This window comes from Petaurus breviceps, unplaced genomic scaffold (genome assembly GCF_028583685.1).
Source record: "Petaurus breviceps papuanus isolate PSGF00001 unplaced genomic scaffold, PetGlider_PUasm1.0 90731, whole genome shotgun sequence".
Taxonomy (NCBI): Eukaryota; Metazoa; Chordata; class Mammalia; order Diprotodontia; family Petauridae; genus Petaurus; species Petaurus breviceps.
In genome coordinates, this window is record NW_027187325.1 from 394,982 (window position 1) to 422,676 (window position 27,695).

Here is a 27,695-nt window from a genome sequence, read left to right on the forward strand (position 1 = left end):
TCTACATGTTGCATACTTTAAAAATCTAATTAAATTTTCTGATGTGTTCAAAAATCTTCCATAAAGAGTTCCAATAAGCTATTTGTGTCTAATGGAAATATATACATTTGAAAGTGGGATCTTGCTTTCCCAAATAATTCTTTTTGGTGGAATATGTAAAGAAACTGATTTTGAAGAAGGGAGCTTCCCAATACTCCTTGCCTACTCATTGCCTCTGCCATCTTGTCTTACCATTCCAGGCTCTTCACGGGAGGGTAGTGAAGATACGGAGTTCCTTTTTTAATAGAGCCCCATTTTCTGAGGCAAGAGTTTATTCTTCCTTTTAGTTTAGGGAGGAGGAAGGACCATTTCTGCATCCTTCTACCTCCACCCTCCCTCCAGTCATTCATCTTTTATGAAAGTTAAGTTTTTTTTTAAAGGTTTCATGTTCCAAGTTACATTGTTCTTCAGGAACCTCTTTTCCCATGTAATTTGAGGTTCAACTGTACTATAAATATTGCAGACTATATTTAGCATTTTCATTTAAGTTCTTAATTACCAACAATTTCAATATTTTATTTTGGATATCAGGCCTGTGCTTGTTTGCATTGTCTTTAAAACTCTCTCTATTTTCTTCCATTCCTCATTGATCTTTCCTCTATATGGGGCTAAAAATGAGAGTAAAAGTTCTACCTAGTCATTTCTATCATGCAGCTCTGACTCAGGGATATAGGAATTAACACCATCTAATCTATCATGGGATTATTCTGACAAATAGAACCCATATGTTATGCTTTATGTATTTCAAAATGAAAAGTCCTGTTAAGATTGTAGTTGTTTATAATATCAAACTTGGTGTGACTTTCTTATTGACATTTATTTGTTGAAAATAAGAATAATGTGGTTATTTCCACAGCCAAAATGTTTCGACGAGTTCTTACCATTGTGCAGGCTCACTGCAAGCTGGGTTTGACTGCTACCCTTGTCCGAGAAGATGACAAAATTGTGGACTTGAATTTCTTGATTGGACCCAAACTATATGAAGCCAATTGGATGGAACTTCAGAATAATGGCTACATTGCCAAAGTCCAGTGCGCTGAGGTGATAACTCTTTCCTATTGTTAGAGTTGTGGGGAGAGATACGGAGGAAGAAGATGAGTAGTGTTGTTAGGGCTAATGTGTGGTATTTGTCATGTGGTAGTTAGGGTTATGCCATTCTTTGGAGCAGATCATTGTTTCAGAGCAGGAAAGGGGAATCACATCAGGATGGGGTTTTGGTAATTTTGTTTAACTGAGGCCCAGAACAGAACCACATATATGGAGGTAGAGAAGCCTTATGTGCCTCTTCCTGAGGCACCGGTGCCATACAGTATCTTGCCATTCTTTCAGTGCCCAGTGATTCTAGCATTCTGGGAGGACACTGTATTAATTGCCTGGTGGATCTTTTTTCTGAGTACATTGATAACATTCAAAACCTGTAAAGGGTTTTGTTCAAATAGATAAAACTTCATTTTAAAATTCTTTTCACTCAAACCAATTTAAACAGTAGTTTTTTAATAGTTGACATGATTGTTACAAAAACTGGGCTGACTTCATATCTTAAATCCTATGTGGTTTCTTGCAATGTCTCAAAATCAGATTGGTAAGGTTCTGCAAGTACCCAAAAAGTTGCATAATCATTGGATCAAAGGGTAAATGTTTTGACCACCAGATGGCACTACCTGATATAGTTCAAATTTTTTTTGAGTAGTCTATGTTGTGATCACATTTTTTGTTTTCTAGCAGAAATAGTTGTTTTATTTGATTGACCACTCACAATGAGGTGGTTGTAAAAAACTGGAACATTTCAAGTTATCAAAAGACTTACTTTGTCAAGATAGTGTACCTAATAATATATTTTCTGGGTATTTGACTTTTAGAAGGCCTCTGAAAACATTTTAGATTAAAAGCTATTTAGAAACAAAACAGAGCATAAGATTGTATGAAATATTTTTTCATATATAGAGAATGCCTTTAAAACCAGGAATCAGCAAGTAAGGATTAATTGATAGTTCTCCAAGGATTATTTTATAATCTAGAAGAGGAAGGGCCCAATGTTCTTTTGGGCAAATTCTTCTGTTGTAACTCATTAACCCAAATGCACTAGAGGGTAGAATATGAATAAATTTTTAAAAAGGTTTTCACAGATTCATGGTTGATAGTCTTAAGTTATCAAAAGAAATTAGAACTATTTTAAAGCATATATTGACTTCCTACAGATTGAGCCTAAATGCCCCCATTGGACATAGAATACGTACTGGATAGATTATTGATATGCTTCTGTAGAGTGTTTGTGATGTTAAAACCCTGTCATCCACTAGTAATTTCCCATTGCTTAGTACTATAGTGCACATTTTCCTCTTTTCTCACCAAAGCAGGTATACTACTTGTGTACTTTAATTTCTCTGTTTTTATTACAAGTTAATCTTTAACTTACACAGATATTTAAATATACAAACAAGAATCCTAAAAAATGATTGTGCATGAAATCATAAGCTTTGACTACTTATAGAATTATATGTGTATTATTAAGGTAATAACAGAGTTATCCTGAGTACTCCTATGTCATTTTTTTGTTTACATAGTCATAGTGTGTATATTTTCTTGGTTCTCTATCACTTCATAGAAGTCTTCCGACATTTTATTGATCATTTCATATGCTATGATAATATACCATGTCGTCCTCCCTTCCCCCCCATATTAGGCAAAGAGTATGAGTAGTTTTGTAGCTTTTATGGTATAATTCTATTTTCTTTTCTAGAAAGATTATACTAATTCACAGTCTTTATCAGCTCTGCATGAGTGTGCCCAATTTTGTCTAGCCCTGCCAGCACCAACTTCTCTAATTTTTAGCTGTCTTTGACTATTTAATGGGTATAAGATAGTGTGCCTCAAAGTTTTTAGGGGTAGCTTGGCAAGGTACATGGACCACTAGGCTTGGAGTCAGAAGGACCTGGGTTCAAACCCCATCGCAGACACTTGTTAACTGTATAACTGGTGTATCATTTCCTAATGGAGACACTTTTCCTTTGGGATCATAGATTTAGAATTGGAATTTGCCTTAGGAAAGCTTTTAGTCCAACCCTCTTCTTTTAAAGATGAGATAACTTTGGTTCAGAAAGGCTAAAAGTCTGCCTACACAGGAATTAAGGAGTAGAGAAAGAACTTAAAACTATATCTTAACACCAAATTCTTTGTTCTTTCTCCTACCCTGCTATCTCCCAAGGTCTGTGGCAAATGATAAATATGTGAGAAAGTGCTGACTGGTTGAAGACAGCATTGGATGCCTTGTTGGTGACCATATGGAAATTTTGGAGCTTAGAATATTGGGTATACTAATGAAAGGATGTTGAACTTGAAAGATTATAGCTATCTTTCTGTTTCACTTTAGGTTTGGTGCCCAATGTCTCCTGAATTTTATAGGGAATATGTGGCAATCAAAACCAAGAAACGGATATTACTATATACCATGAACCCCAACAAATTCAGAGCCTGCCAGTTTCTGATCAAATTCCATGAACGAAGGAATGACAAGATCATCGTTTTTGCAGACAATGTCTTTGCCCTGAAGGAATATGCTATCCGGCTGAACAAGTAAGCTTGGAAAATGTGATTAAGAGCTTCCTTCACCTCAGGGGGAACTTTTGCACTACTGGGCATGAAAATATTTATATAAAAGTCAACTCTTTTCAGAGCCTTTCTAGAGCTGAAAATTTTATTTGAACTTCCTTTGTCTCCTGTGTCTGTTCCTCAAAGCCAAAATCATGCAGGTGTGGGATTTCTTAGATGAAGCCTAAAATTACATCAGCTGATTTCAAGACTTTTATTATGTAGGGTCTTAGTACACCTTGAAGAGAATATTTTCTTGTTTATAGTCCAACTTCAGTCTTCTGAAATTTTAGAATATTGGACTTTAATGAAGTACTTTATTAGGTAGTCTTTTAAGAAAGAGTGTGTCAGTTTGTGGAACATGATTGCCCTTCTCTAGTCTCTTTCATGTGGATGAAAACCTGGAATGTTTGCCATCTGGGGACCCTAGGAAGTTGAGAGATTATGGAAACAGTTTGGTTGATTTGGCATGTAATGAATATATAAAAATAGAAATATGTAAAAATATCCTTAATTTGATTATAATTTAAGCCCCTTCCTGCCGGAATATACCACAATTTTTTGGCCCAGATAGAGAGTTCCCATAGCTGCCAGTTATTTTTCCAGAGGCAAAACCTCTAGTTGGAAATCTAAGGTTTGAGAAGATTGTTTTATTACTATATGAGAGCCTCCATTTACCTGTGTAGAAACTGAGTGACCTTGTCTTGGGGAAAGAATAAGGTTTCATTTACATAGTATGGATTGCTGTGTGACCATTAGTAAGAGAATATTAAGTAGAGAGAATGGTTCAGAACAAAGCCTTCTTCTTGGCCTCGTTGAAGGTGTAAGGAGGACAAAATCTTTTGAAGTCTTGATAACAAAGGACACTTTAGAGCTCCCCTCATGTTACTGGTAGATGGTCTTGAAATAAGAAAAGCTTATAAACCCAGTGTATAAAAAAGAGGTGATTGACTTTTCTAACCCTCGACATTTCCGTGTGAGTACTGGGAAGTGTCCAATAGAAGTCACTTTTATATAGGAGTTCCCTTCCAGCTCTAGATCTATTGTCATATGACCCTTAATAGTTTCTGTAGCTTCCAAAATGGATGTTTAAAAGGAACTGAAGTGCAGCCATTGCTGGTCACTATTTACAGTGCTTTCAGTGCATACTAAGTGCCCAACAGAGCTGGTGTTGTTTGAGATCAACAAGATGTTGATGTTTGGGAAAGAATGAGGACAACTTGATGAAAATCTGAGATGCATAGAGTAGATAATTCAGGAGTGTTTCCAGAAGTTTTCTTGATTTGGATTTGTTAAAATATTTTGGAAACCTTGCAGATGCTAATTTTATAGCCTTTCTAGTCATCACAAAATCATAAATTTTAAATATGGAAGAGGTCTTAGAGACCATCTCGTTCACTTCCCTCATTTTGCAGATGAGGATACTGAGTCCCAGAGAGGGGAAGTGACTTGTTCAAGGTCAAACTAGCAGTGAATACTAGAGCATAGAATTCACACTCAGGTGTTCCTCTAACAATAAGCCCAGTGTTCTTCCTATTATTAATGCCACATTTCCAGTGTCGGCAGTAATGGCAAACAGAAATGTTACTGGCACACGTACAGGCCCTCATTGGAATTGGAGCAGGGAAGAGAGCAAGGCTGAGTCAGACTCCACCCTTATACTCCATGCCCTCCCTACCAGACTCTACGGGACACTGGAAGCTTGGCCCAAGATTTGTGCAGACCAAATGTGGAAGGAAACGTGACCGCTTGCAAGCCCAAGCAGCATCAACCTTAGTAAAAGTTGAAACTTCTCTCCTGATTCTTAGTTCACAGAGACTGTCACCCATAGGAGGTATCTGAGGAACACAAGAGTTTGTGCTGAAATATCCTTGGGAGGGCTGTCTCAGCCAGAGGCCAGAGGGAAGGGAGTGTGGTGCAGCTGGTGATAACTGGTAAGGGAGCTGGACAGGTTTGTGCCTAGCTACAGCAAAGACAAGAGAAGAATGAAGGCACAGCTCCCCACCTGCCAGATTCTCGCATTCATCTAAATATACATACGTCCTGTGATGCAGCTACTTCTAGCCTTGGACATGGAAGGAGTTTTTCATTCATAATAATGAGTTTTCCTCTTGATGGTCCCATTAGACCACATCAAACAAGGAAAACCATTAAGTGTTATTCATTCATTTCCCTCTAGCAATTACATTAAAAAACTGAGTTGGCCGTGTTATCCTAATTAAGTGTGGAATTCTAAAGAATGTAAGAAACACAGTCAGATACAAGTGAGGGAGAATTCAAGTCATTGGTCACCCTAACACACTGTAAGTCATTTGCATGGGGTTAAGTCTCTTCAGCCAGTGATTTTCATTTATCCTTCATGGTCCTCCTCTTTGGACAAGGAAATCCTTAGCTAAAAGAATCCCTAGATAGAATTTTCTCTTTTATATTATAAATCAAGTCAGTTAACTTTTATTAAATACACCCACCATGTCAGGTACTGTGCTAAATGCTGTGGTTACAAAGAAAGGCTAAAGATAGTCCTGTTCCCAAGGAGCTCATGGTTCCTCTAACAGGGAAACAACACGCAAACAATTTCTACCCAGTAAATTGAGCATCGTCTCACAATGCTAAGGCTAAGGAAGATTGGGAAAGGCTTCTTTTAGCATGTAGAGACTTAACAGAAGCCAGGAAAGTTAGGAAATGGAATTGAGGAGGGAGACTGTTCCAAGCATGCAGTACAGCCAGTGAAAATGCGCAGAGTCAGAAGATGTAGCGTCAGGTGTTTTTGAAAAACAGCAAGGAGACTGGTGTCACTGGATCGTAGAGTATGTGCAAGGGAGTAGGATGTAAGCTGCCAACTGGGAAATGAGGACTGGGCCAGGTTGTGGAGAGCACTAAAAACCCAACAGAGAATTTCATACACGGTTTGCAAGTCTGAGACTTTTTGGACAGACTGTATTTAATCCTGGAGGCAGTAGGGAGCTATTTGAATTGAATGGCCCCAGAGAGGGATGATAGGATCAAAAGGCCTCTACTTTTTCTGTGTGATTTCATCAGCTCCTGTAATTTCCACTATCTATGTAGATGATGCTCATATCTACTTATCCAGACCTAGCCCAACCTCTAGTCTCCTAACCCACAGTTACTGTGCTTGAGGAAGAGCATTATGGCCATTGAATGACGGGTGGAACGGAGGAGGAAGAGACTTGAGGCATGAAAGCCAGCCCACTGGCTGTTGCAGTGCAGGCCTGAGGTGGTGAGGGCCTGCCCCAGTGTGGCAGCAGTGTCATTGGAGATGACAAGACCTGACAACTGATTGAACATGAAAAGCCAGAGTAAAGAGTCAAAGGTGACTCTCCTGTTGAGAACCTGAGGCACCAGTAGTAGTAGCCCTGACAGTGTCGAGGGAAGGTAGGAAAAGGGGAGAGTTTGGAGGGAAAGAGAATGAGGTCGTTTTTTGACGTGTTGAATTTAAGATGGATTTCCAGTTCTAGATGTCTCATTGGCTGTTGGAAATGTGAGGTTAAAGGTTGGGTTAGGTCTGGATAAGTAATTTGAGCATCACCTGCGAAAAGGTATTGGGAACCATAGGAGCTGATGAAATCTCCAAGCGAAATCATGTCAAGGAAGTGGAGGGCTGAGCACAGAGCCCTGTGGAATCCCCACAGTTAGCAGGCCTAAGCTAGGTAAATATCTTGGAAAGGAGGCACAGAAGGTACAGTTAGAGAAGAGAGTGATAACAGTGCAGAGCAGCCAGGGATGGGGATTGACAAAAGGCTATTGGAAGATCGTTGGTTAACTTTGGAAAGAGTGGTTTTGGTTGAATTATGAAATCATAAATCATACTGCAGAGAGTTAAGAAGAAAGTGAGGAAAGAAAGTAGAGATACTTGTAGTGAATGGCCTTTTCAAGGAGTTTAGCCTCAAAAGAGAGACAAGATAGAGGATAATAGGTAGCAGGGATGGATGGATTTTTTGGAGAATGGTAAGGTGCATATTTGTGCTCAGTAAGGCATCATCCAGTAGACAGGAACAGCTTAAAGTTAAATTAGAAAGTGTGTGTGATAAAGGAGGGTAAGTTAAATAAGGATGATATAGCAGTCAATGTTCTGGAGAGGACAGGAAAAAAAATGCGCCCTTGTGTATGAAGAAGGGTTTGCCATGGCAAGAACAAGGGCAATTTTATATGACATGGAGTGAAGGAAAAGATGGGGGGGAGGGGCATCTCTGTACTGTGAGATCAGGAACACAGGAGAAGGAGTGCTCAGTAAATGGCCTCATCGTTGAAACATGAAAGACAATTCTCAGCTGAGAGAACTGAGGAGGAGGAACCAACAAAAATCTGAGGAGGGCTGAAAAATAAGTCCCTGTGTGGTGGTGATTGGGATAGTAAGTTAATTAAGGGTGTATAAAAGGATTCCTTTGTCACAGTGAGGGCCTGATTGAAATTAAGTAGCATAAAGTGGTGGTGAACCCAGTTAGCAGTTTTGCATTGGAGGAGGAGGAGGAGTGACTAAAAGACTGGCCTTGGAGTTAGGAAGACTCAGATCCTGCCTCCAACATTTACTAGCTCTGTGATTGTTGGCAACTCTCTTAAGCATGCCATGTCTCTGTACAGCTCCTTGTGATTGTAAATTTCAGAAGAAATGCTTATCCACGTAAGTTAAGGGAGTTTCCCCATACCGGTGAAATCACAGATCTGAGTAGCATCATCACTTATGATATATTTTTAACAGTTCCTTTTTTAAAAAAATAATTTATTTTTTTGTTTCTGACATTCACTTCCATAAGTTTTATATTTTCTCTATCTTCCTCCCCAAGACAGCATGCAATCTGATATAGGCTCTACATATGCATTTCTATTAAACATTTTTACACTAGTCACATTGTGTTGAAGAATTAAAACGAATGGAAGGAACCATGAGAAGGAAAAAACAAAACAAAAAAAAGAGAGCAAATAGTATGCTTTGATCTGCATTCAGACTCCATAGTTCTTTCTCTGGATGTGGATGGCATTTTCCATCATGAGTCTTTTGGAATTGTTTTAGGTCCTTTCATTGCTAAGCAGAGCTAAGTCTATCAAAATCAGTCATCGCAGACTGTGGCTATTGCTGTGTACAATGTTCTCCTGGTTCTGCTCACTTCACGTAGCCTCAGTTCATATAAATCTTAACAGGTTTTTCTGAAGTCAGCCTGTTTGTCATTTCTTATAGCACAGTACTATTCTGTTACATTCATATACTACAACTTGTTCAGGCATTCCCCAATTGATGGACATCCCCTCAGTTTCCAGTTCTTGACCACCACAAAAAGAGCTGCTATAAATATTTTTGTACATGTGGATCCTTTTCCCATTTTTATGATCTCTTTGGGATACAGAACTAGAAGTGGTATTGCTGAGTCATAGAGTATCCACATTTTTATAGCTCTTTGGGCATAGTTCCAAATTGCTCTCCAGATTGATTGGATCAGTTCACAACTCAACCAGCAATGAATTAGTGTTCCAATTCTCCCACATCTTCCCCAACATTTATCATTTCCAGTTTTGTCATGTCAGCCAGTCTGATAGGTGTGGTACCCCAAAGTTGTTTTGATCTGCATTTCTCTAATAAAAAGTAATTTAGAGCATTTTTTTTCTTTGCTTTTCTTTCTTTTTTTTTTTGGAGGGAGGGAGGCAAGGCTGTTGGGGTTAAGTGACTTGGCCAGGATCACATAGCTAGTAAGTGTCAAGTGTCTGAGGCCAGATTTGAACTCAGGTCCTTCTGACTCCAGAGTTGGTACTCTTTTCACTGCGCCACTTAGCTTTTTTTCATATGACTATGAAATAGCTTTAAGTTTTTAAGACCGTTTCAAAGAGCATTCTGTAAGCTGCACACCACAGATCATTCCCAGGTCTTCTAACTAAGCTGCATTCTTCTCTAGACCCTATATCTATGGTCCTACATCACAAGGAGAACGGATGCAGATTCTGCAGAATTTCAAGCATAATCCAAAGATCAACACCATCTTCATATCCAAAGTAAGTAAGGGGTCCTTCAAGATGATGTTGCTGTAACAGGAAGAAGGCACTTGGCTGAACATACAGATGATAGTTGTGACTTCAGTGGTTAAATGGACTGCCCCTGAAGAAGCTGTCATTCCATTCTTTCTGCTTACAGAGCAGCAAAACAGCAAATAACCCTAAATTCTGTGTTATGAATGTATCAAGATTTGAGGGACCACAACTTTACCTTCTTAATTATGTTTTGCTTATAGTGGTACCAAAATGAGTTTACATTCCCAGCCTATACAAAAGTTGGCCCATGGAGAATTCTATCCAGGAGTTTTTTGGGATTTAACAGTTTGGGATTTTAAAATTTAGTATATTTCACAAGTAGGTTTTTATTGATTTGATTATTTAACATTTTTTTATAGTCCAGTACTTAGCAGCATCATATAGCCAGTCCAAGTGTCAGTAGAAGATTTATTAATGCCACTTGATAGGAGTCCTTTCTATTGACCAAGACTTTGCTAACAGAGTATGGGACATTGGAATTCTCATCTTAAAATTTTTTGTATTTGTATCATCTTCATTTCCAAATAATATACCTTTGCCCTCCCCTATTCAGTATGGCATCCCTTGTAGCAAAACACATAGAAGAGAAAAAATAAACATTTCAGCAAAACCAAATGGCGCATTGCCCATTTTAATGGTATGTGTGATATTCTCCACCATTTTCTCTCCTTTTATCTAAAGCCAAGTTCAGTCATTATAATCCCATAGCATTCCATTTCTTTTTAATTATTATAGTTGCATACATATTGCCCTTGATTCTGCTTTTTTCACTCTGCATCATTTATCTCATGCTTCTCTGACTTCTCTGTATTCACCTCTTCTTATAGTGTAGTAATATTCTGTTATATTCTTTTTTTTTGGAGGGGGAAGACAGGGCAATTGGGGTTAAGTGACTTGCCCAAGGTCATATGGCTAGTAAGTGTTAAGTGTCTGAGGCCAGATTTGAACTCAGGTGCTCCAGACTCCAGGGACAGTGCTCTATTCACTGAGCCACCCAGTCACCCCTATTCTGTTATATTCTTGTACAACAATTTTTTTATCATTCCCCAGTCTTTGGGCGTACATTTTTGGTTCCAGTTCCTTATTAAAAAAAAAAAAGTAGGAAGTCTTTAACCTGAATTTTCTATAAAAGATAAAACAAAAAGAGTTCTTTTTTTTTTATTCTCACAAAAGTGTTATTTTAAAATTTTGGTTTAAATTTTAGATTAAGTAGTGTCACCCTTTTGCTGGGTTGTAGACTCTTAAATGTCATGTTTAGCTTGGCAGTCTGAATAAGAATTAAATCTACATATTCTCAGTGATTCAAGTATAATGCTAATGTGACCATGATTATAAGTTAATTCTCTATGTAAGTTCTTTGGTATATTCCATGACCACAGACTGAACTCCTGAGCCAATCTCAACATCTCACATGTTGTTCAGAAGGCAGATGAGGTCAAGAGAATGGCAGTGGCTAAGTGCACGATGGGAGAAAGAATGAATAACATCTTCACAGATACAGGATGGCATAATATTTTCTCCATAAAAGTTGAAAATATGACATGAAAGTAGTCTATTCCCATATGTCTGTGATATTGCCATCATCAGGATAATAAAAAATTGGGGATGAATAGATAAAATCGACATTGACTTAGGGTTTTGAAGTGTTCCTTGAGGATGACTCCACCCGGAGGCTGATGTGATGATTGAAGATCCTTTGCCAGTATCACTAAATCATTAGAAGTCCCCGCCATCCTTCTTTCTTCCCTTCTGAGTCCATCCTTACCACATCCCTGTTCCCTAAACCTCCCCCTGCCCTTGCTTTTCACCTCTGTTACATGAAGTCTTCCTCCATTAGGGTATAAGCTACTTGAGAGTAGACATCATCTTGTTTTCCTGTTTTTGAATCCCCAGCACTCAACACAGTGCCTGGCACATAATAAGCATTTAATAAATGCTTTATCTAATTACATTCAAGACTTTTCTTTATATCTTTGCATTGTTTATACAAAACCTTGTTCTTACCTACTCCAAACTCAGTAGTTGCTTTAATCTCGCAGGTAGGAGACACATCATTTGATCTGCCTGAAGCAAATGTTCTGATTCAGATATCTTCTCATGGTGGCTCTCGAAGACAGGAGGCACAAAGGTTGGGGCGAGTACTTCGAGCCAAGAAAGGTAATCTAGTTTTTTCCAGTATTCCTGTGCTTGGAAACTTGTCCTGGAAGATGCCACCTATAGAATTCTATTACTGTACAAGCTGTTTTATTGAAGAAGATAGAAGTCAGGGATAATTTGAATTTGGACATCAGATCCCTTGATCCAAAAGTAAAATATTTCCCCTCTGCTTCTGTTTATTCACAGCTCCAGTGTGAGCTCAAATTTTAAAGGGTCATGTACAAAAGATGGAAATTAAACAAAACCAAAAATGGTTTTTAAGAATGATTTCAGAAACAATTAAGACCAGAATGAGTTTTAAGATTATAAATAAGCATCCACTACCCATGGAGTATTTGCTATAATTTTCAAAGTCTCTGGGTTAAATGAAAAAGGTTAATAACTGAAGATTTTTTATTGGGATGCTAATCCAGTCATTCACATTGAATTTGAAACTGATGGGTGTTTGCCAAAGGCATGCTCCTACAGAATTTAGCTGATGATAATAGAAGCCAGATAGTCTAACCCTGAGGACTAAGGATGTCTTCAGATAGGATATACAAAAGATACCTGAAGGGAAAAGATCTGCAGCTCAAAGTTATTTATGAGGCAGCAGTGAAAGAAAAATGAAGCTCAGAAACTCTGAGGCCCAGAGGTGGTATAAAAAATGGAAAATGGATCAAAAATGAAAAGGGTGAATATACCACCAGTGAAGATGAAATTAAAGCAATTATTAGGAGCCGTTGTACCCAATTGTATGCCAATAAACCTGACAATCTAAGTGAAATGAATGAATATTTATAAAAATAGAAATTACCCAGATTAACAGATGAGGAAATAAAATACTTAAGTAACCATGTCTTAAAAAAGAAATTGAACAATCTATAAACGAACTCCCTAAGAAAAAGTTCACAGGACTAAGTGGATTCACAAGTGAATCCTACCAGAAATTTAAAGAACAATTCCAATACCATATAAACCATTTGGGAAAATAGGCGAAGAAAGAGTTCTGCCAAATTCCTTATATGACACAAATAGTGCTGATACCTAAACCAGAAAGAACAAAACATTTTTTTTTATTTAACGTTTTGACTTTTTACCAACATGTTAAAAACAATTTTTAATACTCATTTTTTTTTTTTAGATTTTGAGTTCAAGTGCTTTTCCTTCCTCCTTCTTCCTTCCCTTCCCCTCCATTGACAAGGCAAGCAATTTGATATAGGTTTGACATGTCCAGTCATGCCAAACATATTTTTCCATGTTAGTCTTGTTGTAAAAGAAAATACAGACAAAAAATCCCCAAGAAAAATAAATTTTGAGTTTAATGCTTCAAGATGCATTCAGAATCCATCGATTCTTTCTATAGCTTTCTAGCCTTAATCACTGAATGAGCGTGGCCTCAGGCAAACTGAGACCTGGGAAAGACCTTAACTCAAAAAGGTCTTTTCTTATGCCCTTTCTTAATCAAAATGTTCTTTGGCATGTTAGGTACTGGGCCCTCCCTTTAAAGGAGCCTTTCCAGGCTTTTTAGAGAATTAGCAACTCTTCCAACTGCAGAAGTGATAGTAATTCCTTAAGGATCTAGGGTCATATATGTTGTAAGCAAATGTTCTTAAATAGCCTAGACTTCTAAGGTCACCAGTATTGGCTGCCCTGATTTCAACCATGTTCTTCTGTAATATGAGAGGATTTTTTTATCTAGATGGTTTTTAGGACTCTAAGAATGCCTCAGTACTCATGATAATAAAAATTTTGATCTAATGAAAACTATATCCTTCATCTACATTTCAGATGTAGGAAAACCTTTATGGTAAAGAAACAATTTGAGTATCTTATTGAGAAAATTCTCTGGTAGATAGCAACTTTAGCGTGAATTCTTTCTCAGATTTAAAAGGGACAGGTTAAAGGAAGACAACCAATAGTGTAGTAGAAAGAACCCTGGGATTTAAATCCTGACTCTTCTGCTACTTTCTGTCTGTGTGATTTCATGCACACCATTTTGTTTCTGGGCTTTAATTTTCTTTCCTATATCGTGAGCCAGATATACTAGGTGACCTTTTCCAGCTATAAATTCTGTTATCCTTTGTTTGGAGAAGAGACTGGAAAAGATCTATACACAGCAGCACATAATCTACTCTGATCTGGTTTCAAATCTGGGAAATACAGTGATTCAATGTTCTCAGAAGTAAATATCAGAGATATTACGTTACCTAAAATCAAGTATTAAGTACCCTGTTGTAGGGGCTTCTGTTTTCCAGTACTAACTTTTTTGTGACTATATTTAGAATTCCCAGCTTATGTGAAGACTACCTGTGTGTAGAATACTGAGCATTAACATTTTAACTTATACCTGTATTTTATATGTGTGTGTGTATGTGGGGGGGGGGGGTGCTCTTGCTTCACAAGACATAGTTTATGAATGTTTCAAACCTTGAAACAGATTTATGTATTAGGACTTCCTAAAAAATTGTCAGGGAAAAGGAAAGGAAAGTATATGATAAATTCTATTTATCACATTCAAAACTGTCCTGTTTGTCTGTATTTCCTTCTGTTTGTTTCTGTGCATTTTTAAGTGATCTTTTTTTTGGGGGGGGCATCACTATTGCTAACCCTTCCCTACCTCCTTCCTCTGACATTGAAAATTGAGAGAAAGACAGGAAAAACAAGTAACAAACATAAACCAAACAAATCCACACAGTGATCATGCCTAGAAATGTCCGTCTCTTTCTGCATCTTCTTTCTGTTAGGAGGTAGGTAACATGCTTCAGTTATAGATCCTTTGGAGACATGGCTGGTCGTTTCTTTGATCAGAGTTCTTAAGGGTTCCAAAGTTCTTTTTCTTTACAGTGTTGCTGACCTTGTATAAATTGTACTCCTGGTTTGCTCATTTGACTCTGCATCAATTCAGCCTGCCCAGGATTCTCTGACATTGTCTGTCTTGTCACCTCTTACTGTCCAATAACATTTCAGTAAATTCACACGTCACAATTTGTTCAGCCATTGCCCATTTGTCTAAGAGGCACTTGGAGACAACTGCCTTAAATTCTAGTTCTTTTTATTTTTTTTCCTTGAGCATCAAGAAGTTTGGTTTGCTTGTAGCTCTTCCCTCCCTGGTATTATTTTCCCTCTGAATGTCCCTCTGCTAACCCCACTTGTTTCCCTATTCAGCTTGATGTATTTCTGCACCAAACATTGTGTGTGTCACCTGATGCCCCTTCACCCACCCCTTCCTCTATTGTTGATGGGCTCTTCCTCTCATATACCCAGTTACGAGAAATAGCAACTTCTACTCCTTTCTTCTTCCTTTTTGCATCAGTGCCTTCCTTTTACTTTTCCTTCTAATTCCTTTCTTCAAACCCTCAGAACTGAACCAATCAACTTCACAGGCCCCTTGTTTTTCTCATTTAACTCCCTCAATACCCTTTGAAGACCTTACTGTTCTGAAGGAGTTCCATTGTTTCTTCTCCGCCTCCATAGAGAGATGCCACATTAGCACACAGCTTCTTTCAGTTGCTCAAATAAATATCCCTCTAGGTTTCTCTGGATTCATGTTTGTATCTCAGAGTTGCTGCTATTCAGCTCAGATCTTTTTGGTCTTTTCATGAGAAATGCTTGAAACTCCTCTATTCATTAAAGGTTCTTTTTTTTCCACCTATAGGATTATACTTAACTTTGCGCAGAGTAAGTTATTCTTGGTGTAAGCCTGTCTCTTTTGCCTTTGGGAATTTTGCATTCCAAAGAAGTCTTCTTATTTTTAGTAGTACCTACCAAGTTTGTGTGAGCCTTACTGTGGTCCCTTGGTACTTGAACAGCTTCTTACTGGATGCTTAAGGTATTTATTTCTTTGATATGGAAGCTCAAGATTTTGACTGTGGCATTCCTGAAACTTTCCTTTTTTAGTTTCCTCTGTGAGGTGATTGATGGATTCTTCCTATCTTCCCTTTGTCCTTTGGTCTGCCCAGGGCAGTAACACTCAGAGATGCCATAGGTGACAGTAGCTGTGACTCCACAGCCCCCCACTCCAATGCAGTCTTCTCTTGTGACAGCTCTGGCACCTGGGAAGGGATCCCAGTCCCAACAAAAGTGAAGGGCAAAAGATAAGTCGAAAACGTAAGGGACAGCTGCATCTTCAAAGCCCTGTTGACCTGTATTGAGAATTTATCTTAGATGCACTTGGGATGTTCATTGACATCTACGTGGACCTTGACTCAAAGTAAAGTATATTAAAGATAAGGGGACAAAGGAATGTCATGTGTCCAAAACTCAGCTGGGACCATGTTTTCTTGCACTACCTGGTGGAATCCTGTCAGGGAAAATACAGCTGGAAGAACACGATCATTAGTGGCTGCATCATGGGAGGAGTCATTGCTTTTAAAGCTGATTTAAAGGCCAAGGCTATTGACTATTGAGTTGAATTTGCTAGTTTCTTTGCTATAGTTGATTATAGTTACCTGTAAGGAGAGCAGAGGAGCATACCAACCCTACAGTGAAGCCTAAAGTTGATTTAAAGGCTGGTACCATTGACTGTGAAGGTTTTGGTGGCTTTTTTTGTTTTTGCTGTTTTATTTTCCTGCAATCAAATAGTTACCTACAGTGAGAGCAAGGGAGAAGCATAATGTCCTAAGCACCTGAAACATCCAGTGGAAGAAAACAGGATTTTAAATATTGTTCCGAGGAGTATGAAGGACTCCTTAAGTTGGCTTCCCATCTTGTATTGGTGATGTGAAGGGAGATTTATCGATCACTCTCCCCTTCTGTTTCCTGAATAGTCACATTTGGTTCTTCCTGGGTCTTGGCAACTTGCTTTTAGCAATGATCTCTGGTCTTTCCAGGGCTTTACCAAAAGAAATGTCATAGGTAGAGTAGTAGCTCCTTAGAACAAATCAGAGGACAGTTTGTTGACTTCCAGGAATTACCTCTGTGTTTGAATCTTCCTGACTGCACCTATCCAGTTTGCTTCTGTTATTGCTAAAATAGACGTGGCAGCATTCTTTACTCTTTTGTTTTGAAATTCATTGGAAACAATATATCATAAAGCCTCTTGGGAGGCAGGGTGGAAGGGCAGAGGACAAAGTTAAAGCTTATTCATTCCATCTGCCTCATTTTGTGGCTAGAGAATTGTTCTATCGTTTTGACCACCACCAAGTCATCTGTGTTATGGAAATTACATATTTGAATAAAGTTTGAAAAGACTAATTTGAAGAAAATAAGAAAAACAAAGTCTTAAAATTTTTTTATGTTAGTTTTGACTATGAGTCCAGTGGTTTTTAAGTCATGATTTTAAAACTATATCTCCTTGACCTGTTCCAGGTCTAGTTTTGTTTTTTATTTTTTAAATATATATATGAGATATCTTAAATTTTTCTCCTTTTTTTTCAGTCATTTGATTTTTGTTAGAATATTTCTTGCTATCTCATGGAATCCTTGATTTATGTTTGATCTGTTCTAGTTTTCAGGGAGTCCATTTCTTGGGTAAACCCGGTTTTTCTTTTTCTGCTAAACTACTTATTTTTTTTCTTTCTAATTCTTTCCTCAGACATTTTATTTTTTTTATTTCATAATATTTCTTCCAGATATTCATGTAGTCCTTATAGAAAAAAAAATTTCCTTTTGAATCACCACTTATAGTTGTTAGAGTTACTGCCTCCTTTTTGGAATTCTCTAGATTTGTAATACTTTGGTGTTTTATTGGATTTACTCCCTCTCCAACCTTAGTTCCTGAATTGGGGCTTTCTTCCTGGGCTGGCTCCAATTTGAGTAAAATTATTGGCTCTGCTTGGTCTTGCCCTGAATTAAGGACACACACCTCTCTCCCATATTTTTGATTCAGAATATTACATCTTCAGGGCCCCCTCTGACATCCCAGGACAGACTGTTGGGGGTTTCAGAATCCTGGGCCTGAAGCGTCCCCAGGCTCCAGCTCTTGTAGTTCTGTGCTGGTTGCTGCTGTTCTCCAAAACTTCCCAGGTCCCCACCCTGGAATTTTCTGACAAATCTGGGGTTTTCCAACCATCCTCAGGCTATATATGTTTCTCACCATTGCTAGTCATACTGAGAGGCTGTGCTGGTTTATTGCTGCCTTTGTTAGTCATAGACTCCCTTATTGTCACACTTCTGGCTGGCATCTTGTACAGTTCTGGGATGGAAGATTGTCACAGTACTTTTTCTTTGGATATCTGATCATTATTCAGTCTGGTACAAACTTTATGGTCTCGGTGGAGTGGGCCTATAGTAGTCGGGCAGGCTGCCTCCCATTCAGGCAGCCGTCTTGATAGGAAATCTCACATCCTGGTTTTCACACGCTAATGTTTACTGCCTCACATCCCCTAGGAATGGTTGCAGAGGAGTATAATGCCTTCTTCTACTCACTGGTGTCCCAGGATACACAGGAAATGGCATATTCAACGAAACGGCAGAGGTTCCTGGTCGATCAAGGCTATAGCTTCAAGGTGAGCAGCATTGGATTCCTTTTCCCATTAGGACAAATCCTGTAAGGAAGCCTGTCAGTATTTGCTTGAGAAAAACCTGAGGCATAGAGAATCCCTAGGTAGTTAAAGATCTTACAAAAGTCCTTCTTTGGCTCTGAATGAATTGTTGGGTAACTAATTGGGAAGGTACTCAATTAGGGCCTTGAAGCAAAGGCTTTTGTGCCTTTCAAACATAGTAACTAGAGGACAGAGGTAGATTTCTTTGGTGGAATAGAGAGGGAAGATTGAGAAATGAAAATTGGTGGCTAGTTGGAAAATGAGCTGAATATAATGCAGTTTGGCATGCTTTAGAGGTTCTGCCAAGATTCTGAATCAGATTTCGGGATTGGAGTAGGAGTGAGGGCATGTGTAGGAAAGAAAAATTCAAGTAAATGGATCCCCTAGGTCCTTCTAAAATCATCAAAATTAATTAGCATGCCTTAATCTTTCTGGCTTCCACTCTTGCACAGCACACCCCCCTTACCTGTGCATAGGGGTGCTCTGCAATACTAATCCTTTAGTTTGCTCTGACTAGGAAGCATTAGGCTGAGAGAGGTATTTAAGGCACATTATTGATTGTTTGGATCAATCTTTCAAAATTGCTTAGATCACTAGATGGGACAGTGGAGAGAGTGCCTGGAATCAGGAAGATTTGTATGTTCAAATCTGGCCTCAGATGCTAACTAGCTGTGTGACCCTGGGCAAGTCACTTTACCCTGTTTGCCTCCATTTCCCTATCTGTAAAATTAATTGGAGTAGGAAATGGCAAACCACTGCAGTATCTTTGCCAAGGAAACATTAAATGGGTTCATGAAGAAAAATGACTGAATAGCAATAAAATTGTTCACTTGAAAGATTTTGCAAGAATAGGCTATTGCAGGTTGATTCATATCACTGGGAGATTTCAGGAGTTGGACTTTCTTGAGCCATGGCTATATTTTTTAGATTACTTACTGTGCATAGCAAGTCAGTGGCAGAATTTAGTATCCTAAATAAGTTATGTGGGGAAAGAGTGAACAGAGGTGCTGGTTGTTCTTGGCACACCACAGGAAGATTAGCTGCCTCTTTCCATCCAACTACCATCCCACAAATCTGGTAAAAACTAATCCCAAGTAACTTATCTTTAGAAAGGACAGGATTTACTTTCTGCTAATTATTGAGTAGATTTTTGTCTTAAGAGAATGGTATGGTGGGTTTTTTCATTGTTTTTTTTTTTAATCTTCAAAACCAGGTATCTTAAGGAGGATTAGAATAAGGGCTGATAGGGGAGCCGGAGACCTAGGTTGGGACACAGTTCTGCTAGGGAATTTTTTTGTAGTCTTAAGTGTCTTCAAGGAAAAGCAAGGGGGTAGTGTATTGAATCATAGAATACATAGAGAGGTGTAAGTTGTAAGAAAAAGGGTACAGATGATGAAGGGCTTTGAATACCAGAGGACTTTATATTTAATCCAGGGTGCAATAGGGAACCACTGGAATTTAGGGAGATGATATGAATAGACATAGGCTTTAGAAAGATTACTTTGATACACATGAAATTAAGGAAGGCCATTCACCATCCTGGTTACCCTCCTCAAGATACTCTCAAACTTTTTAACGTCCTTTCTAAACTCTGGCCCCTAGAAGTGAACACAGTCTCCAAATATGATGTGACCAGATCAGAATACAAAAGGACTAAGCTGTACTTACCTTAATGCAGTCCAAGAGTGCATTACACATTGAAGGTTTTTTGGCAGCTGTATCATACTTCTGACTAATATTGAGTCTTGAAGTCTCTTTTGTACACACTACTGTCTGTCATGCTTCCTCTGTCCTTAAGCCTTAAATGGCTTACATGAGTTAAAAAAAGTACTTGTAAAGTTAAGTTTTTTTAAGTCATATAAGACTTTATCTTTTTTGGATCTTATTTTGTTGAATTAACCCAGTGTTCTAGCCTATCAGAAATCTTTTTAGATACTAACTCTTCCATCCAGAGCTGTTAGAGCTATTAGCAGCTAGCTTTGTGCCATATGCAAATTTGATGAGTATCATTCATGCTTTTATCCAAGTAATTGATAAAACTATTTAAAACACCACAAAATTGACCACAGATTCATGGGGCATTCCATTGGAAACCTCCTACCAGTTCGAAGTTGAACTGTTATTGACTAAGAAAGCAGTTATAAATCCATTTAATTGTATTATAGTCTAGTCTGTATCTTTCCATGTTTCCGCAAGAAAAGTATAAGCTCTTCTGTCAAGTACTTTGCTAAAATCTAGGTAAATATGTTCAACAAAAATACCATTTTGTACACACACATATGTGTCTTTGTGTATGTACGTGTGTGTATAATGTTTATTTCCCCTACACGTGTTGTATGTATCTGTTTCCATTTTACAGCAGGATAGAAATTTGCTGAGAACAGAGGCTCTTTCCTTTTGTCTTTGTGTCCCCAGCACCTAACATTGTCCTCTGCACATAGAAGGTGCAGTTCTTTACCTAAATCACAGAGCTAGGAAATGAGAGGACTAGGGCATAAACCCAGGCCTCCCAAGGTTGGGGCTCTTTCTGCTCCCCTGCCACATCCTCCCAACGAATGGCTGGATTTATCCTAAGAGCTGGAGCATAAAACTATCTTCATTGAATCAGGAATGCCCAGATTTCTTGTTTGTTTTTTGCTTTTTGGAGGGGGGAAGGCAGGGCAGTTGGGGGTAAGTGACTTGCCCACACGCCTAGTAAGTGTTAAGTGTCTGAGGCCGGTTTTGAACTCAGGTCCTCCTGACTCCAGGGCCGGTGCTCTATTCACTGCACCACCTAGCTGCCAGCCCAGATTTCTTACCTGGTGGGTAGTGGCTAATGACCATCCAGGTATAATTTTATGACCCAGAGAACGAATTTGATGGAGGAACTCTCTTTCATCTCCATCAGACTGGTGAATAACTTTAGTAAGCATGCCTTACTGTTGTTACATCTTCAAGGAATTCAGAAAGATCTTCATGTGTGGATGGGTGACACCTTGATGTAAAAGAACTTATAAGGCAGCACTTTACTCTCCCAGATCAATTTTTCTGCATATTCAACAAACAGTAGGAACAATGGGACCTTATAGTCTCTACCTCTTTTAATTAATTGTGGGATAATAAAGAAGTGATCTATTTTTGAATGTGACTTGTTAAAAATTGCTTATCATTACTAATGTACTTATCAAAGATGTTATTTATTTGTATATAGATGACTTAGAAGATTTTTGTGTCAATGGGAGAATAGTCTAATAGATCAATGATTATTAATGTTTTCCTGGTACCCCTTTTTAAGTATTAATATGGCCCAAGATTTTTTTCCTGTTCTTTTGGTATCTTCCCTTCATCTGGATACCTCATATATAAATCGCTTCACACTTATTTCACCTTCAGTATGAATTTCCTCTTACACTTAGTCCACTCTGACTGCTTGTCCAGTCTTTGTTCTCTTTATTTTCTCCTACTCTGTGTATTGTGATGTTAGGGTCCATCCGAGTGTAGTCGTTCCATTATCCATGATGCAGGAATCAGTTTGTTGAAAAAGTTTTTGCAAATCTTTTGCGTTTTCCTTCTGTTCATAGTTTTATTTTCATCATTGAATGCTCTTAGGATGATTTTACTTTATTGGATATCTACCTTGCCAAGTGTTCTTTAAACTAATATAACCTTTTACCCTTTCACTCTGCTTTATGAGACAATATTGCTCATAATTACCCATCATTATTCTTTGTAAGATTTTACAGATAAGTTTATAGTCTAGTTTGGTGTTGCTTTGGCAAATCTGATGTTTGCTGACTAAAGCATTTTCTCTTTTGGTCTTTTGCAGAAATTAATTTACACTGGTTAAATTTCAAGATAAAGTTGTGATAGTGTTGATATCATTTCTGATGTCCATTTCCCACTTTTTATTTTCAATGATTTATTTAATTCAGATTTTCTTAGTTAAGTAATTTTAAAAGTATAACAAAATCTTTCCATATTATTCTTCCTTTTACAAATTCCTATCTTAGTTCTTATGATTCATTGCTCTGACTCTGCACAGACAACTGACTCAAGGATAAACTCCCACATCAGTTACAAGTTTTTTCCTGTCTGTTAAAATGTAGCAGATTTGGGTTTTTTGGTGTTCACAATGTCCAACACCTACTAATTCGTCTCTTAAACTAGGTTTTCGTGTTAGGAAGGTGTGAGGCTTTATACATTATTTCATTTAAATGGCAAATACAAGCAGAGGGGAAGAACTACATGATTCCTTGGAAAAATAACAGAGAAACGGCAATACAGTGATGTAAGACAATTTCAAAAGACTCATGATGGAAAATGCAACCTATATCCAGAGGAAAAACTGTGAAGTCTGTATGCAGATTGAAGCATACTGTTTTCATTTTCTTTGTTGTTTTTTGAGGCTTTTCCCTTTTGTTCTGTTTCTACTTTCACAACATGACTAATATGGAAATATGTTTACATGGTTGCACGTGTATAACCTATATCAGATTTCTTGCCATCTTGCAGGGGGGTAGAGAGAAAAAAATTTGAAACCTTATTAAAAATAAATGTTGGAGGGGCAGCTAGGTGGTGCAGTGAATAGAGCACTGGCTTTGGAGTCAGGAGGACTTGAGTTCAAATGCGGCCTCAGACACTTAACATATTCTAGCCGTGTGACCTTGGGCAAGTCACCCCCAATTGCCCTCCAAAAAGCAAAAAAAAAAAAAAAAATGACCGTTGGAAACTATCTTTACATGTAATTGGAGTAAGCATTTATATAGCATCTCCTGTGTTCCAGGCATGATACTGAACACTTTACCATAAGGTAACATCACCTTAACGTAAAGGAATGTATGAGCATGTGAGGATTATTGTTCTTTTCTTATTCTTATCTCTGCCACTAACTACCTTATGGACCTGCGGCTTATTATCCCAACTTATGACTCCTTTCTGTAAAGAAAGGGGGTTGGACTAGGTGACCTCAAAGATGCTGTCTAGTTCTTTATATGAGTCCATCCCCACCCCCCACCCCAGAGAGCTGCTGGCTTGTCTACGGTGTACCAAGAGTCATAGTCATATATTAAGGATTATGTTACCAGATGTTCTTTTGTCACAGAATTCTCTTGCAGTGAAACCAGGGTGCTGGGCCTCTTTCTTAAGCAACACATTATTTCATGGTGAAGTATAAAACTTGCCAGTGAAAAGGCAGCTAATTAGTGAGACATGACAAATGCGAAAAAAAAAAAAAAAAGTCCTAAAGGATACATTCACTTTTTTAAAAGTTGACGGTTTCATATACAATCTTCTGTTATTCCTTCATAAGTTAGAATGTCAAAATTTGTTGATGGTTATTGAGTTTACAATGAAGAAGGTATTTTAATGGCTACCAAAAGAAAACAGCCGCTTGTCACTTTCTGCTTTGCAGGTGATTACTAAGCTTGCTGGTATGGAGGAAGAAGAATTAGCATTTTCATCTAAAGAGGAGCAGCAGCAGCTTTTACAGAAGGTCCTGGCAGCCACAGACCTGGATGCTGAGGAAGAAGTGGTGGCAGGAGAATTTGGCTCCAGATCCACCCAGGTGAGTTCATAAAGCAAGACGTTACTGTCATCCTTGTTTGTGCTCATTTTAGGCTTCAGCATACTTTTGGGCCAAAAGACAGGATTCTTAACAGTTGATTCCAAAGAAATAGATTTTCCCCAGTGACTCCATTTGTTGAGTCTATAGAAGAAAATGTAATTTAGAGCTATGAGTTAGTTAAATATCCTGGGCTGCAATCCTAGCCTTGCTTTTAACTAGCTGTGGGGCCTTTAAGCAAGTCATTTGATCTTTTTGAGCCTCAGTTTCTTCATCAATCACATAAGGGTAATAATCCCTAACCTGTTGACCTTATGAAATGATTAAGGATTAATTAAGATAATAGAGAAAACTTCTTTGGATTGTGGCTTGTGCTCTCCCTGGCTTTAAAAACCCATGGAAGATACCTGTCTTGCAAGTTCAAAGATATGAGGTTTCGTTTTGGACACCATTTGAATTAGACTTCCTTTATCTATTGATGACCTTTAAGGAATAAGCCTTCTAGTGAAGCCTGAGATTAGAACTTTTGAGATGCTTCTGACTTTGCTACTATTATTACTGTTTTTTGATATTGTGATTAAAAGATGGAAATGAAGTTAGCCCTCTTTTGTCCCTGGGAAACTGGTAGCACTACACTTCATCACTTCTTTCAGTGTATTTGCAATGGCTGTCCCCCATGCCTCCCTCCTCACTGCTGTGTCTTCTACCCACTCAGGTGTCCCGTCGTTTTGGCACGATGAGCTCCATGTCAGGGGCAGATGACACTGTTTATATGGAATATCATTCTTCTCGAAGCAAGCCATCTGTGAATAAGCATGTCCACCCACTTTTCAAACGCTTCAGAAAATGATGTCAACGTAAGACTTTCAAGGACTGTATGTTTTGAGCAACAACTTCAAAATATTGAAGCATGAAGCTCATCCTTTGAATTGCCAAAGGAATGCTTTATTTTCTGCTAGCATTGACTGAGTGGGTCCAGATTAAATAACCAAGCTTAGCCTCACTGAGGAAGTGTTGTAAATGCAAGTCCTTGGTTACAGTTTTGTGGCACTCCAAGCATAATAAAAGAAAATTATTTTTGTCTTTTCTAACCACTTTTCAAATGGAATTTGGAAAGAGGCTCTTGTGTGTAAAGATTTGTAACAGTATTAAAGTTTATATATCTGAATGTTCTGCTAAGTGAACATTAAACATTTAGAAGAAAAGCTAAATGTCCTCTTTTCATGAAAACTTCTATTGATTCCCTTATTCACTAGTAGAGATCTGTCACCTTAAGTGGAATATCTGGTTATTTATGCTTGAATTGGATCACATATATACACATCCATAGATGGTTAGTTCAGATGGACAAGCCAAAATAATGGACTCTTTCCCCAAAACCAGTAGTTTTATCATAGTCTGGGGCCATTGGCTGTGTCTTGAAGAGGCAAAAATGAGAGGGACCAGTCAGATCTGCCCCTATAGGTGGAGAAATAGCCTGAAGCACAGGTATCTATCAGTAATGAGTTAATTGTATCATCTTCAAATATACAAAGGACATTTTTTCTCCAAATATCAAGATATACTCCCTCTAACTTGCATGTTTTTTTCTTTAATAACTATTTCCTCCAATTTTTCTAAATGGCCTTCCTTCTCATATTACTCTTAGTGGGAAAGAGGAAACTGGGGCGGGGGGGCTGTGTAGAGGGAAGCAGAAGGGCAGAAAAACTTCCAAAAGTAAGCTAATAATGTAGCCCTGCTTCAAGGAAAAGCTTTTTCTCCTGGTTAAGTTTGGTCAGCAGCCTAAGTGGCCCTTCTGTGTATGTGTATGTCTATGTTTTACTGGGAAATAGGGCTGTCTTGTACATAAGCTTTTCTTAGCTGTGTAAAGTGAGACCCTATGTTAAATGGCTCCTTAGTATTGGGGTTGGGATTTTGGTCTCTCCCAAACCCCTAGCAATTCTAAAACAGCAATCTCTTTTCATTATTGCAATAAAGTATCAGTCTGAAAGCAGCTTCCTGGTAAATCCAACAGCCCAACAACTCATAATGGATTAGAAACAATAATGCCTTTTGTTATGATAAGATGGGGCTATTCCTGGGATACTGCTTTGCAACTAGTTCCATGAATCCCATTTCTCAGAGATGACTTTTATAAAAGCCCTTTTTTCTGTAAGAAGGAAGCTCCCTAACATCGCAGAGGATAGTTTTGTGTTCCATGAATGATGCGGGGATATAATCCTGTTTGTTAGACATCCATACTGTGCTAACCATTATAGAAGCTTATCTGGTGCCATTGAGACATGCATTCAAGAAGCTGTCAAATTCCCCGTGCTCTTTGCATGCCAACTTTCAAACTCCTTGTCCAAATGAAACTGTTCTTGCCAAGTCACCAGTGAGCTCTTACTTGCCAAATCCAACAGCCTCCTCTGGGTTCTTATCTTCTTGACCTCTTCGGCACTTGAGCAAGTCGAGTGAACAAGCATTAAGTGCTTACTGTGTACCAGACACAGTGCTAAGCAATGGGACCACGAACACAAAGAGAAGGAGCCCCAACCCTCAAGGAACTTACATCCTAATGAGGGAAGATAATGCAAAAGGGAGGTCGAGAGCGATGGATGGAGAGGGTACCTACAGTGGCATGATGAAGTCTAGAGAGTCAAGTGTGGGACCTAGAGACTGGCCAGAGCATTTTTCTTAAAATGGGGATTCTGGGAAGAACCAGCCAATCAGTGGAAAGGGCTATAGGGCCAGCCACACTCTTCTCCTGGACATTCTCTGGGTTTTCATGATGCTGCTTTTGTCAGTGTTCTGTCTCACTAATTCTTGGTCTCCTTGGTTGGATCATCACCCCCTAACTAAATACCAAGTCTTTGACCTTTGTCCTCTACAATCTCTTGTTGAGTTCTTAAGCTCCCATCAATTTAATTATCTCTGCAAATGACTCCCAGAGTCTGGAATCCAGCCCTAGTCTCTCCCCTGAGTTCTAGTCCCTCATCACAAACTGCCTGTTTCAAAGTGGTTGTTCCAAAGGTACCCCAGGCTCAAGCTATACAAAATAACTTATCTATATGCCCAAACCCAGCCCTCTTCCAGATTTCCCTTTTTCTGTTAAGGGCACCATTACCTTTCTAGACACTCAGGTTTGCAACTTCAGTGACATCCTTGACCTCCATTCTCCTTTAACCCAAATGTCCAGCCAGTTGCCAAATCTTGTCATTTGTACCTCTACTGACATTTAGCACACTAGATCAGACCATTGTCATCTCTTCCTGGACTATTGCATGAGCCTCCTAATTGATCTCCCTGCTTCTTCAATCTGCCCCCCATATAGCTACCAAAGTGATTTTCCTAAAGCATAGGCCTGAGCACATCTTAAACACATACACACACGGGTACAGTCCCCCTCACTCCCTTTTCAGCTCCTTTTTGTGGATTGTCTACCCCCGTGAAAAGGCAAGCCCCCTGAGAGTGGGAACTGTCTTTCTTTTTGCTTGTATTTGTATCCCTGCAACTTAGTGTAACTCCTGGCACATAATAAGTGCATAATAAATGCTTCTTTCCTTGCCTTACCCTACTTAGTCAACTCTATTGACTAAGATGTTTTCCTGGTATCACTGGAAGCAAACATAAAATCCTCTGACATTTAAAACCCTTCACAACCTGGTGCCAACCTCCCTACCCAGTCTTGCCCATTACTTCACACACCCAAGGTCCAGCCAGAGCAGCCTTTTTACTGTTTCTCACGTGACATTCCTGGCCATTCCCCATGCCTAGAGTGCACCACTCCTCACTTCAGCCTCACACAATCCTTATGTCTTTCCAAACAATGCAACAAACTTCACATTCTACATGAAGCCTTTCTGGATCTTTCCATCCATTTAGGGTTAGGG

At 38.6% G+C, this 27,695-nt stretch overlaps 1 protein-coding gene across 1 annotated transcript in view; it reads left to right on the top strand.

Moving 5' to 3' along the window:
* The window catches only part of ERCC3 (ERCC excision repair 3, TFIIH core complex helicase subunit), a 46,180-nt gene extending 21,152 nt beyond the window's left edge, over positions 1-25,028 (top strand). The window contains exons 9-15 of the mRNA XM_069066859.1: positions 896-1,080; positions 3,410-3,612; positions 9,531-9,627; positions 11,703-11,820; positions 18,130-18,248; positions 23,674-23,826; positions 24,539-25,028. Of these exons, the coding sequence (XP_068922960.1) occupies positions 896-1,080; positions 3,410-3,612; positions 9,531-9,627; positions 11,703-11,820; positions 18,130-18,248; positions 23,674-23,826; positions 24,539-24,673 (1,010 nt within the window). The 3' untranslated portion in view covers positions 24,674-25,028. The remainder of the gene's footprint in view (positions 1-895; positions 1,081-3,409; positions 3,613-9,530; positions 9,628-11,702; positions 11,821-18,129; positions 18,249-23,673; positions 23,827-24,538) is intronic.
* The last annotated feature ends 2,667 nt before the right edge of the window (positions 25,029-27,695 follow it).